The sequence below is a fragment of the Cuculus canorus genome, chromosome 1 (genome assembly GCF_017976375.1).
Source record: "Cuculus canorus isolate bCucCan1 chromosome 1, bCucCan1.pri, whole genome shotgun sequence".
Classification (NCBI taxonomy): Eukaryota; Metazoa; Chordata; class Aves; order Cuculiformes; family Cuculidae; genus Cuculus; species Cuculus canorus.
The window spans coordinates 131,568,493-131,589,357 of NC_071401.1; the positions used below are offsets into that span (position 1 = coordinate 131,568,493).

Consider the following 20,865-nt stretch of genomic DNA (forward strand, 5'->3'; position numbering starts at 1 on the left):
GGACTGAACTCAAGCTGTGAAGTCCACATGGCACTGCACGATGCAGATTTATTGTACTAGTTTAGGGATCACCACACAATACTCCACCGTGTGCTGCTGACTTCCTCTATATCTTCCCATTAAATTTTCCAGGGCTGGCAGCTGGCTGAATGAAAACAGAAGAGGCTGCTTGCTTGCTAACCAGGCATATTTGACACAAGAAGCTCTCAGTATGGAAATAAACACAGAACATGTGGCAGGCCAGAAAAAAGAGAATTGTATCTGGGATGTCTAACCTGGTCACATAGTTATATTCCTTGTCCCCACCTCCCTCCCCACTTCAGAACCCTGTTGGTCTTCATAGTTGTATCATCCCATGTTCACTTCAATATGGGCATCCAAAATTGCAACAACATCTACAGTTGATGCCTTCTAACCAGAAATCCTACCTTGTGTTAGGCTTTGTCTTTTTTGATGTCTGTCTTTTCAGCTATCCAGGATGTTTTGCATTGTAATTTCTGAAGCATGTTTACAAAGATCCTTTCAGATTATCTAAAACCAGCCCCCACGTTCTAGGGATTTTTTTAAAAGAAATGAAAAGTTAATCAATATCAAGAAACAGAAAAGATCATGGCCTCATAACTTTTTCAATTCCAAACTGAAAACTGATTTGTTCCTTGCAATAGAACAGGTCCAATTATTCAGGTACTTATGAATTCAAGAGGCTTATTTTTAAAACTACCTTCCATCCCAGAAGGTCAGTTAAATACCTAAATTTCATTTACATATAATGCTATTGTATGGCTTCTAAATTGTGCACAAATACATCAGTATATAGAAATTTTAAACATGCCATAACAGCAACCAATTAACTCTCATAGTGAAGTAGTTTCTGTGTTTATGTTATACCATGTGGAAAGGAAAAGAGAAAACAAGCCCTGAAAACATGAAATGCTCCTGTAAGAGGCATGCCAGCTCCCTCATGAAAGAAAAATAATAGTGTCAGAGAAAAGGAATAGGAAGTGGAGACCTCTCAGCATTGTTTTGGAAATTCACTCTAAGCTCTTGCTCCACACAAACAGACATGTTTCTCTAGGATCTACAAAGCATTACAAAAAATGAGAAATCAAACACCTCATGGGGCAAGGGAGGGGGGAAGAAATAGAGCACCCTTACGATCAGTGGCTGTTTCTTACAAAGGATTTTACAGTGCTTTGTTCAGCTCAATTTTGAGAGCAACAACACACCTATTGCTCCCTTTAGGAGTATTTTCCACGACTCAAGACTCTTCAAGGAGTTATTTCAGATACTTACAGAGATATTTGCTAAGAGTACTCTTACTTTGGTACTCTGCCTGATGAGCTAGCGATGTTAAATACTTTCCCACTTCAGTCTTTAATCTCTTCAAATACTTGCAGAGAACCATCCTGTTCCTTATTAGTCACCCTTTTTTCAGGCTACTAAGGTGTATTTTTTTTTTCATGTGCTCAATTTACTTCTTTATTTTGGGCGATCTATTCTGTGTATCCCAAAAACACTCACATAACACAATATGGCATAAATCAGCAAGATTCTTGCTTTTCCTGGGTCACTTAACTGTTTGAACTGTAATCATCTACCAGGATAATTTCTAAGATATAAAAGATCCATAACAGGATTCCTATACAAGTAAGGCTGTTGATACTATATTGATCTTGAGGGTAAATACAGTAGATGAGCCCTTTGCCTTCTCATTTAATAAACTTACCGGAAACTTTTGACTTCGGCTTAGAAAGAGTTGAAGAGGGTGAACCCTAATCTCTCAAGGCTTTGTAAGGTGCACAGTATTAAACTGTGCCATATTTACAAGGCACAGAAATCCTCTGTGCGTTAAAGCTTTCTATGATACAATTAAATGACTGACTTGATGAAGGAAAGAATACTAAACATTGTTTAAATGCAAGTAGGGCTTCTAACCCTGCCTCTCATGGACAAAGTGAGGAAGTACACACTTGATAAGTCAATAGCAAGAGAGATTTAACTGCCAGGAACAGAATGTTGTGATCAGCAGCACAAAATCCAGATGGAGGCCAATCAATAGTGGCATATCCCAGGGGTTAGTACTGGTTCCAATAAACATTTTAATGACCTTGAAAATGCAGCAAAGTGCACCCTCATAGAGTCTGTGTATGATACCAAACTGTGAGCAGTGGCTGATACACCAGGGAGTCCTGATGCCATTCAGAGGGTCCTGAAGACTCTGGAGAAATAGGCCAACAGGAACCTCATGAAGTTCAACATAGGCAGATGCAAGGTCCTGCACCCGTGGAGGAACAATCCCATGGACCAGCACCAGCTTAAAAGCAGCCTTGCAGGGTTCTAATGAACACCAATTTGAACACAAACCACCACTGTGCCCTTGCCAGCAGATTTAAGCTAACATTGCTTGGGAACACAGTCCAGTTGATCTGGTGATGCACAGTTCATCAACATCTTCTCCCCACAGCAACTCCATTGTGTCTATGCTCAAGGTACACAAAGGAAAAAGACTGAGTCACAGTCCCCCTTCACAGTTGTTTACCCACAGGGCAGAGGATGAAGAAATGGAGCGTTTCCAGATTCTCCCAAAATTATATTTTTATGCAAACAAAATAATCTAAGGAGATGAGCATGCTGGTACAACAACCACCTTAAAATTGCTTTACTCTTCTGAGAGAGTTCAGTGTCAGGAGCTACCCAGTATGAAAAAAACCTCCATGATGACTGTGAAAGACTATCATTTTGTGTGTAAGTAGGGGAGCTATCAAATCTTTTTCAAGATTATAAGAAGAAAAAAGCCAAATAACAGTCAAAACTATCCAGGAAAACTCAAACATTATCACTGCAATCTATTATTCTGTCCTTCAGGAAATCTAGATTCCTCAGAACTTAAACAGCATGGCATTTTACTTACAGAGGTTATAAATGTTCCAGTCCAAATGGTCCGCTCTCTGAAGGATATTATTTTCTCGGTTCAGAGAATGAGGATTTACTTCCAAGGAATTAAGTCTTCTCCTTCTCAGATCTTGCAGTAAGTGCACCAGATAATGCACAAAACCTGTATTAATGATCAACAACGCAACTTCGTGCTGTCTCTCCAAGGGTGCTGTTTTAAGCTTAAAGAAACAGCATTCTGCTCCTGGTTGGAGTTTGTCTGCAGTTCTGGGTCTGCACTGAGTCTTCTTTCCAAATGCACTGTTTCAAATTGCCTCTACTTGACTAAGAACAACAACTGCTCAACTAAAACAATAAACAGTCTCTAATGAATCATGAATCACAAAGTTGATGATGATAAGGTAAAGCTTACAGGTGTTTTCACTTGCGCACTTATATGTATCTGCACAAGTTATCAATGAGAGAAAGCACATATCGCTCACAGGCTTGTGTAGTGAGTCCTCTGAGCTGAGGCAGGAAAACAAAGGGAACTGATAGTTTTGGGAGGAATAAACATGGAACAATGAGTGCTGGTCAGTATGTTTGTCTGGCCATGCCCTGCACCCAATCTGTCCTGTCGTCTTATTAAACTCCATTTCTAAGCATATCCCTGGGTGAGACACTCTATTGTGTGAGCATTTGTGTGCTTGGAGGTCGAAGTGCTACCAACCAGAGAGCACAGGTCAGAGGGACCGTGAGCCTGTAGTGCCAGGAACTGGAGTGACCAGAGTAACTGAAATCAAACCTTGGCAATGAAACTGGTGACCTGGAGTTTATCACAAACTGACAGCTAAATCTCTCTCTTGGCAAAAATGCTGGCAAAACTGGAAACAGGTTAACACCTTTTGTTTTCATCTTCACTCAGTTCTGTCACTACACCAGGTTACTGCTCTATTTAACACTTCCCTGGAACACAACTCTGTACTAGCCCAGGACAGTGTCAGCTGGGATACAACTGTATCAGTAAATAAAATTTTGTCAAGGCACAGGTTTGTTCATTTCCCCTTCACTGCCAATGCTGTAATGGTTCACTTATTCCTACCTGCACTATCTAGGACTTTCTCATCAAATACCTGTCACAATTTGCAGAGTAAATCCTACCAAAGGTGTTCCCTACAGGAATAACTTGAGCTTGGTGAATGTGTTCTGGACAGCAAGGAGACAAGAATGGGGCAGGGGTGGGGTGACCCTGGCTGGCCACCAGGTGCCCACCAAAGCCCCTCTACCACTCCCTTCCTCAGATGGGCAAGGGAGAGAAAATATAATGGAAGGCTCCTGAGTTGAGATAAGGACAGGGAGAGAGTCAGTAATCACCATCACAGGCAAACCAGACTTAGCTTGGGGAAATTAGTTTAATTTATTGCCAATAAAAATCAGAGTAGGATAATGAGAATATAAAACTTAAATCTTAAAACACCATCCCCCAAACCTTCCCTTCTTCACAGGTTCATCTTTCCTGCCAATTTTCTGTACTAGCTCCCCTGTAGCGGTGCAGGGGAACATGGAGTCGGGGTTGTGATCAGTTTGTCATACGTTGTCTCTGTCACTCCTTCCTCCTCAGGGGAAGGACTCCTCATACTCCTCCCCTGCTCCAGCGTGGGGTCCCCCCTACAGAAGACAGTCCTCCATGAACTTCTCCAATGTGGATCCTTTCCATGGACTGCCGTTCTTCATGAACTGTTACAGCGTGGGTCCCTTCCATAGAGTGTGGTCTTTTAGCACAGATTGTTCTAGTGTGGGTCCCCATCAGGTCACAAGTCCTGCCAGCAGACCTGCTCCAGCGTGGGCTCCTCTCCCCATGGGTTCACATGAGCCTATTCTAGCATGGGCTTCCCTTGGGGTCACAGCATCCTTTGGGCATCCACTGTCTCTGGCACAGGGGTCCTCCACAGGCTGCAGGTGGATATCTACTCCACCACGTGCCTCCACGAGCTGCAGGACATCCTGACTCACCAAGGTCTTCTCTACACGCTGCAGGGTAATCTCCGCTCTGATGCCTGGAGCACCTCCTCCCCTTCCTTCTATACTGACCTTGGTGTCTGCAGAGTTGTTCTACATATTCTCACTATTTTTTCCAGCTGTACATGTGCTTGTGTAGCAACCTTCCCCCTTCTTAAATATGTTACCACAGAGGCTTTACGCTGGTTGCTGATCGGTTCAACCTTGGCCTGCTGCAGGTCCACCTTGGTGTTGGCCAGCACTGGCTCTATCAGACATGGGGAAAGCTTCTAGCAGTTTTTCACAGAAACCACCCTGTAGCCTCCAAGCTACCAAAACCTTGCTCTGCAAACCCAATCCAGTATGCCAAAACCAGGTTTGGCCTTTTGCTTATTTCCAAGGCCTGAGAACAATCCTCATACTGGTCTTAAATGATAACAGAGGTAACTGTAGGCAAAGTACTGCTCCTCCTTCTCAATGATACTGGCCAAGCCAGAAAATCAGATGCCCTATACTTGACTAACAACACAAAGGAATCATGAACAAAATATGCAAAGGAATAGTTTGTTTTGGTTAGTTTTTTTGATGGCTCCAAGAACACACAACTTAGACATGCCAATTAATCTGATATTCTTTCCTGATGCATGTGTTTACTGTGAAGTAGCTACTATAACAAAAAGTGGAATATTTTAATTTAAGCTGAAGTTTCATCTCAGCAATTGTGTTCTTTGAAAGTTAGACAGAATGTCCCTCTGATGGCATGTTTTCTTTTAGACAGCGTTTTTCCAGATGCTGTTCATTCTTTGAAGATGATAATGCTTTGTGTTCACTGTGGTCTGTGCTGAACAAATGTGATTCTATGATCACCTCTGGAGTTTCTTTTATCTTAAAGGCAAGGTCAGGCAGAGCTGGAGTCAGCTCCAGATTAGCAGGAGTTTTGACTGTTACAAAGTTTCATAGCAATATTAAAATTAGACCTTGGAAAGTAATAGAATATGCATAAGATTTCTGGGAGAATTTATCCATACACACATAAGCGGGAAATCTATTCATTCCCCAGCTCTGGTCTTGCTATTGATGGAGACCGCTCCCTCATGTCGCCCACCCCTGATAAAGGATGCTTGCTTTCTAAAACTCCAAAACAATTCTTAGAAAGTTTTACTTGCCAGAATATTTGGTATCAACTGTGTATATACTCCTTCTTTTAGACTTGCAGACTTTTTGGGGTTGGTTTTATTTGGGAAGAGAAAGGTGGGAACAGGGAGGCAGAAATAAAAATATGAATTTCAGCATCACGTTAGGTTGGTTGCTTTGAAAAAAAGATCATTTCAATTTTACTTTATTTCATTAACACTTACAAAGAGAAGACAGTATTTTCATAAAACATACAGATTATTCTTTCGATGAAGTTTCACGAAACTCAGGATAGAAACAGAGCTACAAAAAAAAAGACTGAATGAGATCCATCTTGGGAAATAAAAAACTAAGCTAACAAGAACATCGCAGATCGTATTGTGAAGTCCAGTAAACGAGCAACTGCCATCAAATTAACTCCAGTGTGAAATGCTATGAAGAAAAGGTAGGGCACTTCAGAATTCGCATGCACACAGCAAGGGAAGTCTGTTTGCTGTGAACTCTGCTCATTCCATAGCTGCAATATTATGTTGATATTGCACAGCCTGGTTTAGAGCCTTTAAAAAAAAAAACCAAACAAACCAACCAGAACAGGAAGAAGCAAAGAACACCTTGTACTGTATGTGTTGTGGTTAAACCATGGCAAGCACTGTACTATACACTGTAAATGCATGGCAATACTTCGATTAATAGTACAAGTGTGGTACAACAGTACTCAAATACTGTGTCTTTTAAAGTATTTATTTTTAAATACTCAATATTTCATTATAAGTAACAACAAAATAATTCTTTGGTAAGAGGAACGTACTCACTTTCAGGATCAATGACTGACTCTTTGCTGGTCGTGTATCACAGTACAGACACCACCATGATATACTGAAAGAAGGAGGGAGGAGAAACGATTTCCAAGATGCAAAATTTCTGAGTGTTGCTGATAAGGTCACTCAGTGCCCTGCACAGCTAGCAAGGAAACACTGGGAAAGTCCCATACTAGCTGAAGTCAGTGGCATTTTTGCCAAACTCAAAAATTCTTACCCTCCATGGCAGAAACTGAGCACCGCCCAGGGCAGGCTCCTAATAGCTTTAATAGCTTTCCAGCACAAGGAAGGACAGTGGAGTATATAGTCCACACCCAAGATGTTGTTAACCTCCCCATTTTGTATCCTGGGCTACATAAAAAGCCTCATCATATAAAGAACCCTGTGGTATTCTGGGCTGCATAAAAAGCATGGCCAGCAGGTCAAGGAAGGTGATTTCTCTCCTCTACTCCGTTCTCACAAGACCACACCTGGAGTACTGCATCCAGATCTGGGGTCCCCAGCACAAGACAGACATGCACCTGCTGGAGCAGGTCCAGAAGAGGGCCACAAAAATGATCAGAGGGACGGAACACTTCTCTTATGAGAAAAGGCTAAGAGAGTTTGGGTTGTTCCGCCTGGAGAAGAGAAGGCTTCAGGGAGACCTTATTGTGGTCTGTCAATACTTAAAAAGGACTTGTAAGAAAGATGGAGAAAGACTTTTTGCCAGAGCCTGTGGTGAACACAAGGGGTAGCAGGTTTAAAAAGGTAGGTTAAAATCAGACATAAGGAAGAAGAGTTACAATGAGGATGCTGAGACACTGAAAGAGCTTGCCCAGAGAAGTTGTGGATGCCCCATCATTGGAAGTGTTCAAGGTCACGCTGAACAGGCCTTTGTGCAACCTGATCTAGTGGAAGGTGTCACTCTATCCTCAGCTTCGCCATCAGCCTTCCTTTGCCTTTCATCAGTGTCCTTCACCTTCTGCCTCCATACCTCAAAGAGGCTGCAGCCTCTTATCAGTAAGTTCAAACCAGAGCCCAGACTATTTAAGATACATATGGTCTTTGGAAGAAATAGAAGGTCCCATCCCTCTCTCCATCCTTAGATGTAGATACTATTTCCACTCACACGGGCTGTTCCTAAAATGCAAGTATGCTCCAGTCCTACTAGCAAGGGGATCTCAAAAAGCAAACTGAGTTAAGTTTTCTGCTTCTGCCATGTCCTTCCTCCACACTGTCCTGGTTTCAGCTGGGATAGAGTTAATTTTCTTCCTAGTAGCTGGTATGTTCTTTGGATTTAGAACAATATTGATAATGCCCTGGTGTTTCAGTTGTTTCTAAGCAGTCAAGGGCTTTTCAGCTTTTCATACAAGCCTGTCAACAAGCAGCACAAAAAGCCAGGAGAGGACACCACCATGACAGCTGAACCAAACCTCTCAAAGGGATATTCCATACCATACAACATCACGCTCAGCATACAAACCTGGAGGAAGGTGGCCACGGAAACTGTGGCTCAGGAACTAGCTGGGCATTGGTCAGTGCATGGTTAGCAACTGTGCCGTGCATCACTTGTTTTGTACATTCTTTTATCATCATCATTATTATTACTATTATTTTCTTCCTTTTCTGTCCTATTAAACTGCTTTTCTCTCAACCCACAAGTTCTACCTTTTCTTTTCCCCCTCAATTCTTTCCCCCATCCCACCAGAGGAGAGTGAGCGAACAGCGAGAGTGAGCAACAGCTCTGTGGTTGTTTTAGCTGCTGGCCAGCTTAAACCACAGCACACGTCCACCTCCTTCTATACTGAAACTGCACTAGCGGTTCCTTCCCAACAAAGGATAATGGCTATCAATATTTCCCACACAAGCTCAAAATACAGCAGTGCTCTAATTTATATGAATAAAGCCATTGCCATCAGAATAATCCCTCACAATATTCTCCTACTTCTTACAATTTCTCTTCACATCAGCCAAGATACACTGGTACCTCAAGGCAGTGTATGAGCCAAATTAACTACACTCAGCAGAATTGTATTTTTTTTTCTTTCATGCTAGCTGAGTGACAAAAGTGAGAAGTGATGTTTTAGTGACACCTATTCACTGTTTCCTTTTTTCTTCTCAGTTCCAGGGAAATACACTTTCTGCTAGATGGTCCAAGGTGGGGGAAGTGGAAGCAGCATATGCACACACACACATCTAACACAACTGGCAGTACAACTGCCTTCACCAACTCTTCAGCCTTTATTGGTCCTTAACTACCTGCCTTTTAAGTGTGCACACGCTACCACAGCCATGCAAATAATTGATCTGTTTCATAAACAGATGCTGTGAAGAGTCTACTTTCTCACAAGACCCTCTAGAGCAGGCTGAAGGTGGGCTAAAGGTCAGATTATTACCCTAAAGCACAGGGAAAGGACCAAAGCAGGTTCCCTTTCAGCCAGATACGGCACCAGGGCCATGTGTTATTATGCTATGGTACCTAAATTTGTCATACAGTTTTGGACCTAGCCTGAAAATCCTTCTGGCTACATGCAAGCAAGGAACAGAGGTTACAAATGGCAAAGCCTGAGCAAGAGAGAAGGTGAAAACAGCAGAGGCACTCACTGTGCTTGAAGATCATTGCCACTTTCTGCTCTACCACTGACCTCTTGTGGGGAGGGTGGAAAACAACAGCCCCCACTTTCCATACCGCTTTGAGCAACACGGCACAGACGTGCTAGACAAGAGTCCACACATTTAAATGCCATTCAATACTTTATGAACTGTAGATTAGCAAAAAAACTATTGTAAGCTGAGAAATGAGGGAGAGCATAACGAGGAAAATCCTGCCACTGACAAAAGAGTAGGGATAAAGATCACCGATGAAACTGACCTATAGCAATTTTGTATTCTGGACTGCATTATGAAACAAGTGACTTTTTTTTTTTTTTTTTTTTTTTACATTCAATTGCTTTGGGAGGATAAATAATGAGAAATAACACTGTCATTCCTGTAAGGCAGGATGCATAAGTCCCATGTAAGGCACAGTATTGTGAGAAACAAAACTTGCAGCTGCAGCAGCTGAGCACTAATGCAATGCTCCACTTTACCTTGCTGATGTGGAACAGGCTGCTTAAAGCAAACTTTTCTTGGGTTTTCACCACCTGCATGTTCTCTGTCTAAATTCTGTGTCTGTGGTGCAATTGAAGACACTGGAAAAGCTGTGCTTTGAACGTGGGGGGGGGGAGGAGGAACCAAACACCAGTGCATTATGGTAAGTGCTTCCAGAACTTGCACGTATCATTACAGCATTATCTTTGACATTTTTTTCTGCCAGAGTTTGACATCCAAAGATGGAGACTGCTTTTAAGTCACGCAGAACTAGCATAATTGCACACCTCTGTACTCTATGTCCACTTGGGAAACACTTCAGAAATACTACATTTTTCACAACAGGATGTGAATAGCATGCAATAAATCAAGATTAGGGCCACACATATTAAATAAGCCCTAATGAGGCTATTATTTACAATTAGGGTCTTACAGGAAAAAAAAGCCTGCAGTCAGAAAAATAATAAAAGTATCAAATTACTAACAACATGCACTTCCCTCCTAATGTGTCCTAGCTTTTGAATGTTTGAATTGGCAGGTTTATTTTAAAACAATGGAACTAGCATTTATCAAAAGAAAAATAAACAACCCATGAGAGCCAAATTGAATAAATAGTAGGCAGGATCAAAACATTCATATTATCACAAGAGTCTACCTCTTCGCAGCAGAGTAAACATTAGCAGTAATAAGGTTTATATGGAAGAGCAAAATATGGAAACTGTTGAAATTTAAGACACATTTTGCCCAGCAGTATCACAGAATCCCAAGGTTGGAAAAGATCTTTGAGATCATTGAGTCCAACCATACCTGTCCTCTACTAAATCATATCCCTAAGCACTTTATCTATCCATCTTTTAAATACCTCCAGGAATGGTGGCTTAACCTCCTCCCTGAGTCGCCTGGTCCAGTGTCTTAGAACCCTTTACGTGAAGAAATTTTTTCAAATGTCTAACCTGAACCTGCCCTGGTGCAACTTGAGGTCATTCCCTCTTGTCATATCGCCTCTCACTTGATTCAAGAGTAAGTAACATTCAAGCTCTTTGATACAAGAAACGTCTTCTTTCACACCATGAAGCCATCAGAACACTGCACTGCATGTACAGGATCTAGATCTCTGCTCTCAGTCCTGTGCACAGACTTACTCAGATTCAAGCCAGACCCCAGCTAACAATGGTCCTGCCAAAATTAAACCAAAAGCCTCCAGCAGCTATTTGGATAAGGAAACAGAAAGCACAGCTCTGAATCACATTCAGGCAAGGATTTTTCTTTATCTTAAAACAACTGAAAATATTCAATCCTCAACTCAAGTTTATACCTCTTACCAAAAGAAAGATGGTGCCCCAGCAACATAAAAGCTTTGAGCACCTAAAAAGGATTAGAGTTTCTTATCTAAAAAAGGAAGAGATGACACATTTCATCATGTCTATGAGCCACAGCATACATTATTACCACAAGAGATTAGACAACATGTAGTAACTTGTTTAACTGATGCTCCTTAACATTAGAAACAGTTTCTGGTTTGGTTGACTTTTTCTATAACTGCTCTGCTCAGGGCAGAAAACAAAGTTCAAAAAGTCAAAAACTTAAAAATGGGGTTTTAACTAAGACCTCATCATCCAAATAGGTGGCAGTACCAGAAAGAACATGTTCTAGGCCACACAGTCCTGAATGGCAATGTTCTTCCAGTCACTTGAGCACTTACAAAAGCTCAGTGATATACTTGCTTTGAGAGTCAAGGGAGAAACAGACACATTCCCTCTAGTCCCAACCCTCAAAATATTTTAATGTTCACAAGCTAAGCAACAGTGTATGTAAATTTACTTTGATGATCTTTTCAAGAGAAAATTTGCATTTCCCTGACAGTTTTCCATAATTAAAAATACAACACGAGTGAAACAGAGTTTACATGATTAATGTATTTTACTCAGTATGTACACAGTTCTCCAAACAAATTGGGTCATACAGAGGCAGTTTAAGAAGTGTTAAAGAATCACCTTATTAACTGCTACATGGGGTATGTCTTAGCTGGCTTTGCTTCCTCCAGCTCAGCGTCCAACCAGCGGTACCTGCGGTGACGGCGCAGAACTTCAATTGCTTTTTGTTCTAGAGCTGTTGGTTGAATACCCAGGTCTTCCAAACCAGGAAGATCAGGAAACGTCATGTCTGTTATGTGAAACTTTAAAAAGAAGGAAAAAAAAAAAAAAAAAAGAAGGATAGAACAAACAGAATTACAATCAATGCAACCATTCGCATACTAAAAAGTGTTGTTATACCTGAAGTCACATTTCTTACCAAATCAAACTGTCATAAATCCATAGTACTAGAAACATTTTAATGTGTCACAAAGCAATTTTTTACAAATGGCAGCTCTTTGGAGATTCTACTACAATTTCAAGGCTGCTGACATAAGGTTGTTTCCCCCTAAGAAAGAATATTGCAATACAATACGCTGCTGCATTTTGTACTAGATCTGAAGATCTATTCAAACACAAATGTGGACTTGGTCAACTGCGTGTCAGTTCTAGGTCCTTGACCATAATTTTGGCTCAATGTTTTCCCTTGGGAGTAGCAAAAGATTCAATGTGGCCCCACAGACTTATGGTGTAATTATACAAGGTACCGAATACCCAGTGTACTTCATCAGTATATAGGTGTTCTGCCTCTGTAAGCCCTTCAGGCTTCAGATTTAGATTCAGGAACAAATAGTAGCAAGATATGGAGAAAGTGTCTTTATTTTCTCTCCATCAGGTATATGTTATCAGGAAGACTGCTGCTTTGCAACCACAAAATTGGGCCGAACTTGCAAGGTCATATTTGAACTGCAGCTATATACATTCTGCTTTGACAAGAGATGTTGAATTATCACCTTGGTTTTTTCGTCTGTCCATGGTTTACAACACGGTCCTCTACAGGACAAATATTTAATTCCATTACCATATTTGCAACACATATGACACCTTAGAGAATGGAGATTTCTCTTATGTTGTTATTCCTTGAAAGGTTTAAGTGAACCATATCTAATTTTGTGTAGATTACTTCATGATGAAAAACTGAAAAGACAAACAATCAGACACAGAAGTGACATGGAGAAACTCCGTTTTACACTACCCAAGGTGATAGCTAAATTGCAGTAGTTTTAGTGATTTGGTGCGGGCTTATTTTACGAAATGTAACTCTATGAACTACAAAGGCAGCTAGAAGTAAGGTTTTTAGGAGATGTTACATCTACATACTGGGTCAATACAGCCAATAGAACTGCAATCCCAACTCTCTCTAGAATGCGGGATGAATCAGTGGTTTGGGGGAAAAAAAAAAAAAAAAGAGGAAAATAAAAGCCTTGCCCTAGAGTGTGAATAAGCTTAACTTTTATTACATGCACTCTGCACAGTTTTTCACAATTATTTCCAAACAGAATAGAAAATTATTTCATAGATGGAGAAATGTAAACATAGAAATTGTTTATGGCTATTCACTATGCAGCTCTAGGTATAGGGCTCAGAGTTCTGCCAGATTCATGGTAGTAACTTGTCTCAAATTAATTTTGGGAAAAATCAAACTGTTGATACTGCATCATAACAAAGGGCATTAGAAGTCCAACTCCGCAAAAATTTCAGAGAACAGCAAGCTTAGAGATTGTCAAGTGTACATGACTACTGTTGTTAACCTACACGTCAACAGTTTTGACATTAATACTTGCTAAATTGCTACTTTTTCCTCACTTGCAGTAGTGTTTTTGCAAGTTATTTCTCCACCTCCGCTCAGACACTATGCAAAGTTAGGCATAAACATGAAGTTGCAACATGTTCACAAGAAATGCCTTCTACTGTTAAGTGCAAATTTGAGCTGTATCCACTGCTGTCACTTCAATATGAGCTGTTAAAAATGCCATTATCTGGATGGCGTAAGAGATTTTAACCCATGTAGAGGTACACAAACTCACTAGTTACCTAAAACTAGGGGCCCCCCATCGGTAAAGTGCACATGGCACATCAAATCTCTACTTTGGCTTTCATATTTTCAATAGCATGAGTTTTGGGGGAGGAGGGGGGCACACCAAAAAACATAGCCTTCACCACTTAATGCTTCAGAAGCTCCTTCCTTCCACCATCATGTTACTTTTCGAGATATAAGTCTCTTATCAATTGTTCGAACCACTTTTTAAAATGTATTTAGAGAAATACATTAACTATTCCTCCTCCACCAATGCTAGTGGAAAGACTACATCATAATGATGCCTTTTTCAAAAAATTCTGTTAGTCCTTGTCTCTTCTTAAGTCTATGTAAGACTATACCACAGGAATCTCCAAACTGCTTTGACATTGTGTCCCCTTGGCACTGTAATGGGTCTGGACAAAAGAAGTTAAGAGTAAGATTGCAGAACAGTAATCACAGCAATTGTACAGCAGGAACCACAGACACACTTTGAAGGAAGGTTTATATAGAGACACCTTTAAAAAATTAAAATTTTGTAGTATCCAAACAGTCTGAAAGCAATTCTTTACAATCCAATTCTAGCCATTGGACTAACTAAATTCTACACCGTATGATGTGCACACATTTCAGCACTTCTTCAATGCAAAATTACACATGCAAGTTACAAGTTCCCAATTAAACATCTCCCCATGAAGAATCTGTGGGTTGTGCTACACTTACCCGGTCCAATTTGTCTCGTGTTATCCATGGTTCAAATGGACTAATCTCAAAGAATCTCGCAACTAAACTGTAATCAGAAAGAGTATTGCAAAAGCACAGTCATTATCCAGATGCACTGAAAAAAAACAAGAACTAGTAAAAATATTTCACACTTCACATACAGTGAGCAAGAGCTTGTTCTGGCAAGCTATGAATTCCTTAAAGTAATGAACATGCCAACCTGCAAGTTCTTAGCTGTGTTTCTGATAAGTTTAACTGTTTGCTACCAAATTATTCTATCTCATATTGTTTTACTTTGGAAGGGAATAGAGGAGCAGATATATAGAAGTAAAATTGAGCATTAGTGGGTGGAGAAAGTAAGACTCCACATCCATTTCCCCACACACCAGAGGGTTCAGTCTTGCCCCTGCCTTTCCTCCAAACTCTGTCCTGTAGTAGTGTAGGCTGTAATCCAAGTAGTCACGAAGTTTGATTCAATGCCTCCATGAGAAAACATGCTTGCTGACAGCTAAATGATTTAACAGCCATACAAACAAGATGATGGAATCTGGAGCAATCTATAAAAAGGATAAAGATTAGTGTATTTGCTGTTTCCATAAATTACATTTCCCTTGAAAGAAAAAAAATCTGGTAGAGAAAATAGCACTACAGCTCTTGCTCAGTGTTTCAGGACCAACAGTATGCAAGGCAGAATCTCTTACTGAAGTGTTACCTTGCAGACTAGGAAGTTAAGTTACTGCACATAAACAAACTAGGTTTATCCACAGTTTAGATGCACTCTTTTCTCAAAAATATGAAATACAACTTAATTCAGCCCATAAAGAAAAAAAGCACAACACGGACGGAAGGAAATGCGACGTAAACTCATAAGTACTCACATAGTTACTCTTCAACAGGCTCCTCTGTGTCAGCCGAGCCATGTTAACCTGATGCCTCTCTAAAGCCCATTCAGAAGTAGTTGCAACCATTTAAGATGATGGTCTAGCACTATTCAGCATTCCTTACATGAATCCAATATTGAGTCCTAATGCACTGTTCTAACATTGTTGATTTTTTTAGCTTATTAGTTTGCAGTGTACTAAAATTGAGGAGGACCAGCACCCCAAACATTAAACATATCAACCATCCTGAGGGCAACTTCTGAAATGGCATTTACTCTTTGAGGTAGCTCTTCAAAAGCACGTCGCATTATGCCTTAAGGACTAAGGCCAGGCTCAGATTTATACTGCACTTTTTCACACACTATCACTCAGTAGCTGCAATTCAGCTTCTCTCCTCAGCGCCCCCTGAGGCCAAAATGTCCAGTTGTAGAAGCAGTTCAGTGCATGCAAATGGAGCCTTCAGACTCCATCCGCTGTAGTCAACTGCAGTGATGCTATACATTTCCCTTATCTCCCAGTTCATGACCATCTTCTAAAGTTGTTACTGTCCTCTTATCACAAAGAAATGCTTGCTCATAACTGCACTGCTCAAATTCCCAAGCCAAGATCTCAGTACAAATTCACCTCCAACAGTGACTCCAATCAATACAAAGGACAGAACTAGAAAGTCAATCAATACTCTTCCTTATGGCAACCTTTCTTCCAGGGCAGTAGTGCTCACCAGACTGGAAGGACAGCTAACCGTAGCAGGGCCTACGCTCAGCAGCATACACACAGATTTTCCCTATCGCACTATTGAAAGTCTATCTAGCTTGCTACTGATTGTCTCTTACTTTGGACCTTGTACTGCTTCTTGACTCAGCAAAAGCAAGGCCATTCTACGACACAGGAATAAATAGTTATGTTTATTACAAGTATAACTTTCATAGCTCATTAAATGCAGACCTGTGCCCAAGCAGAAGACTCAAAGGTAGCTAACGAGTACCTAGGGAAAGCCTAGGTACATTAAATAAGAAATGCAACAGTTATTTATGCTTCTGTGCTGCCTGATGTATCCCAAGTTCTTAGTGAAGGAACGGTCCCACTTACTGGTAGAGAGGACGTGGAAGCGGATAGGGAATAAAGGTTCGAAAGCAAACTGCATAGACGTATTCCACCATGTCATAAAGGAGATATCGTTTCGGTCTGAAAAAAAAAACAGCAACAAACATTGTAGGTAAGTCACATACAGTTAAATACTTGCAGCAAGAGACAAAAATATTTGCACACCCCCACTACCCTCAAGCCTACCAAGGGTCTGGTTTTGTCAGTCAAAATAATTTGCCAGACTGGTCATTTTTCTCACAAGAGGGGAACAAATTTTGGCTCTCAGGATTCTGTAGTGCTTGAAATAAAGTGGGATTAATTTAGAAATACATATCATCTGACACCAGTGTAACAGCGTAAGTCACAAACTTTAAAATTGTTTTGCACAGGTGCTGGCATGGGGTGCTCTCTATGCCAGAGAGAAGAGGCTGGGCTTGCACCATACCAGACAGAGCCAGCTCCAATACAACCACCACAGGGCACGGCCCCTCAGATAGAATGGTGGCAACTTGGAAACATATTTAAGGAAGGGCAAAAATGCTACACATGCAGAGAGAAGTGAGGGAAAAAAGTGTGAGAAACAACCTTCCAAGCACCAAGGTGAGAGCAGGAGGAGGTGTTCCAGGCACATAAGCAGAGATTCTGCTGTGGCTCATGGAGAGCCCACACTGGAGCAGTTTTATACAGCAGGACTGCAGCACATGGAGCAGGGGAACATTATGAGGAAACAGTTGCAGAGAGCAATCTGCCATTCCCCATCCCCCTGCATCACTTGTGGAGAGGGAGCAGAGGAGTTGGGACTGAAAAAGTGACACTGAGCCTAGGAAGACGGTGAAGGGAAGGAGGCGTTGTTTAATTCTGTTTTTTTTAATTTTTTTTTTAATTCTGTCTTTTTTTCACACTCTCCAGATGTATTTTAATTGACAGTAATTAAATTAATTTTCCCCAAGTTGAGTCTATTTCACTCATGACAGTAACTGGTAAGCAATCTCTCCATCTTAACCTCAATCCACAAGCTTTTCATACTATTTTCTCCCCTTGTCCTGCTGCTGGCCAAGGATAACCCACCACAATCATACTGCATGAACTGTATTCTGTGTACTTTTAAAGCACACCTTTAACATTCCTCCTTCACACGATAATTATGTATTCAAATTCTGAACAGAAGACAGTCAGAGCTGGGACAAGACAGCATTTGTACGATACAATTCACAGCTTGTAATAGAAGGCAGCCAGAAAGCAAATGGTAAATCAAGATTTGTTAACAATACATCCCATGTGCAGAAGCAAATGGCTCCAAGGAGATTGATTGATTGCCTTTTTGCTCAACTACAAACATACCATTCTGTTCAAAAGCTAGAGGAAGAAACTTAAAATAAATTCTCCCAGAAGGGTGCATTCCTCCTCTCAAGATGTAGGGAACGAAGTAGTCAGTACTTAAGAGAAACATATAACATTTGCAGTTCCCATTTCTTTCTTCAAACTTTGGCTTCGCATTTTAACATTCTTATCTTTATAGATGGCTCAGACTAAAACAGCTATCTCCCTTGGCTTTCAAGGCAACTTGCTGGTACTACAAAACATTCTGAAAATCTTCATGACAACACGCAAGGGCACACTCCTGAGCACTGCTGTGCCACTTGATGTTTCAGCCTTCAAAATTACATCCTGTTATTCAAGATCAAAGCAGCAGTAAACACACCAAAAGTGTGTGTGCCCTAGTGATATGTCATACTTTTCAGCTAAGGCAGGGACCTCAGTGACATGATAATCATCTTGAGAGTGATTACTTCCTAGGTAGGGGGCTCCTAAAGATAAGACTGCAGGGTTTTTTTTCCTATCCTCCGTCTCCTTTAAAAAAAAAAAAATAGCAGACACTGAATTACTGTTGGAATCTAAAATCCCACAAAAAAGAAACCAGGACAGACTAAGACTGTGTAAATCTGCAAAACTTCACACAGTCCAAAAATCCAAGTGTGATACAAAGAACACAAATTTCAGTTTGATAAACTCAAGATCTCAACGATATAAAGGCCTGAGATGGCATGCATGAAAACTGAGCCTTCAGCTGACGTGTTCTTCCGAAAGGACAGTAATATTAATAAATCACAACCAAAATTTATTGAGAGATGCCAGAAAGAAGACAGAACCCCAAATTACTACTTCTTTAGTTTGTAAAAGCAAATTAGGGCACAACATTGTAATGGATATACCTAAAGGCAAGTCAGCATATTTGGGAGAATTCAAAAGAATTCAACAGTCAAAACTCCTTACCAGCTTCATCCAGGTGGATGAGTAATAGAACCTGAGAGCATGCCGCATTTCTGAAGTTAACACTACAGCATTACCATCAAAACCAAGTCACTAAGTTTTCTTTTGTTAATAGAACTTACAGGAGATACACAGCAAAACACAAACAAACCCCAAAATCTTCGTTTTCATCAGTTATTAATTTTTTGCCTTTAACATCTTCAAGTTTATTCAAATGTAGTATAAACAAATTTCACTTTTACCCTGATATGCGAGAACCACATAAGGATGTATAATACAGCCAAACTTAAAATTATGTAAATAAAGATAAATACTATTTGTTTTCTTACAAAATACCAAACATTAACAATTCCACTTCAATGTGATTCTATTCTTGGTGAACTGCCATTACATCAGCCACAATACTAGCAGATAGCAAGCTCTAGAGAGCATTAGCATTGAAGACATTTAACAAGGGGATGGAACAAAACCAATGTGAGAAAGACAGGTATGAGTGAAAACCATATACCAAATCTGCAGTCATTCAGAAATATAAATGACACTACCAACTAGTTAAGAACCTATCCTGCCATGTGAGGTTGAGAAAAGAGAAATAAAATGCTCTTTTATTATTTCTATTATTTATTAAGTTAGTATATTAAACTCAAACTGGTAACTCCTTTTAAAAAAATAAAGCAGCATCTCATGTAGCTTTAGTCAAGAGTTTTGCTGTGGAGTTCCTTTGGTTTTCCAACACCAATTTGGACCTTTGGTTTAGACCATCATTTAGTCATTCCAAGTCTCTTCAGTCATTGTTAGGTGCCTGAAACTTCACATTCCTTGCAGTGAGAACCTGGCATGCTTGCTTGAATTCCTACCTCGGAAACCTGAGAACTGAACTCCTGGCCTTCTGTAAACTGCCAAAAAATGAAACCTTGAAACTGTAAGAATATATTCAAAGTTTAGCCCTTCCATTTGGCTGCAAGTGTTCTATTTAATTGCAGTTCTCAATTACTCCTGCTGTTGGAACAGTTGTTTCTGCTCAGACAGAAATGAATCTAAAATCCGGCACCTCTCTGTGGCAGGCATCTTTAAATACACATTAACCCATCTTCAAGTTTGCCAAGAGATAAAATAGTCACTTAAAGGGCTAATTTCATCAGATTTGGGGGTTCTGCATTAGTTGTGTCCACCTGACACCTATACATCTATTCTCTTTGATTAAAAACTGGGTCAGAACAGCTGTCCAGCATTTGTTTCCGCTTTTAGTTAGTGTGAAATTTCACATCATCCCAGAAATTTGAAAGCAACTTCAAGTTACTTAATAACCTTATTGTTGCTGTTAGTAGTCTTTTCAGACCACTGTGAGCATCTTTCTCTTATTTTACTCAGTATGATCAAAAAGAAGTTGAAGACCTGCTTGCTGCCTTTTCCTAGCCCAGCTGCCAGAATGACATCTTTCACAACAGCTCAGCTGCAGCACTGAAGACAGTGACAGCACACGAGTAAATATAAACCAGCAATGGTCTCTGCACTACAGGAATAAAGAGCTGTCCCTGCAACAGAATCACAAAAGCAAGTGTGGAAAAAAAATGTAATCTCACATAAGCTTTTTGCAAAATCCAGATACTATGCACATTTTCAGTGTATGCAGGGGGAAGACAGAGATATGCACCCAACAGAAAAAAAAGAGGTGTTTGGCATCATTTGTATCTTGACTAAGTAACTGTTTTCTTTATCAATGAATCTAACATACCTTTCACCACATATACTGCATGAAGATCTGTTCCAGTGCTACGTTACAATACCAAAACATGGATTCATTACCTTGGCATTTGCTATGCTGTTTATTCTTAATACTAATGACCTGTTCTGACTTGGAGCTTTTGTTCATAAGATATTCCAAGAGATCCATGGCCTTCATCCATTTTAATTACAGGTGTTTTCCACACAGCTTTAGTAGAATTTTCTCCAGATCTATTTTGTCTAGCATGTTTCCTGAGACTGTTTATTTCTTTGTGTGCAAAACATAACATTAAATGCAATGGGGCCCAAACAAGGATTTTCAGAGTACTCACAATAACAGCTTGAGTCATTTTTCCTCC

General features: G+C 40.3%; 1 protein-coding gene across 2 annotated transcripts in view; it reads right to left on the reverse strand.

Annotated features, from left to right (window-relative positions):
• Positions 1 to 20,865, reverse strand: part of NDUFA9 (NADH:ubiquinone oxidoreductase subunit A9) — a 47,623-nt gene that overhangs the window by 16,342 nt on the left and 10,416 nt on the right. The window contains exons 9-11 of one of the 2 annotated variants that reach the window (XM_054070149.1): positions 16,514 to 16,609; positions 14,544 to 14,610; positions 11,885 to 12,066 (exon numbers count right to left, since the gene is read on the reverse strand). In XM_054070149.1, coding sequence (XP_053926124.1) covers positions 11,896 to 12,066; positions 14,544 to 14,610; positions 16,514 to 16,609 — 334 coding nt within the window. In that variant the 3' untranslated portion in view covers positions 11,885 to 11,895. Of the gene's footprint in view, positions 1 to 4,530; positions 12,067 to 14,543; positions 14,611 to 16,513; positions 16,610 to 20,865 lie in introns of those variants that run through there. The other variant, XM_054070142.1, reaches the window with a different exon arrangement.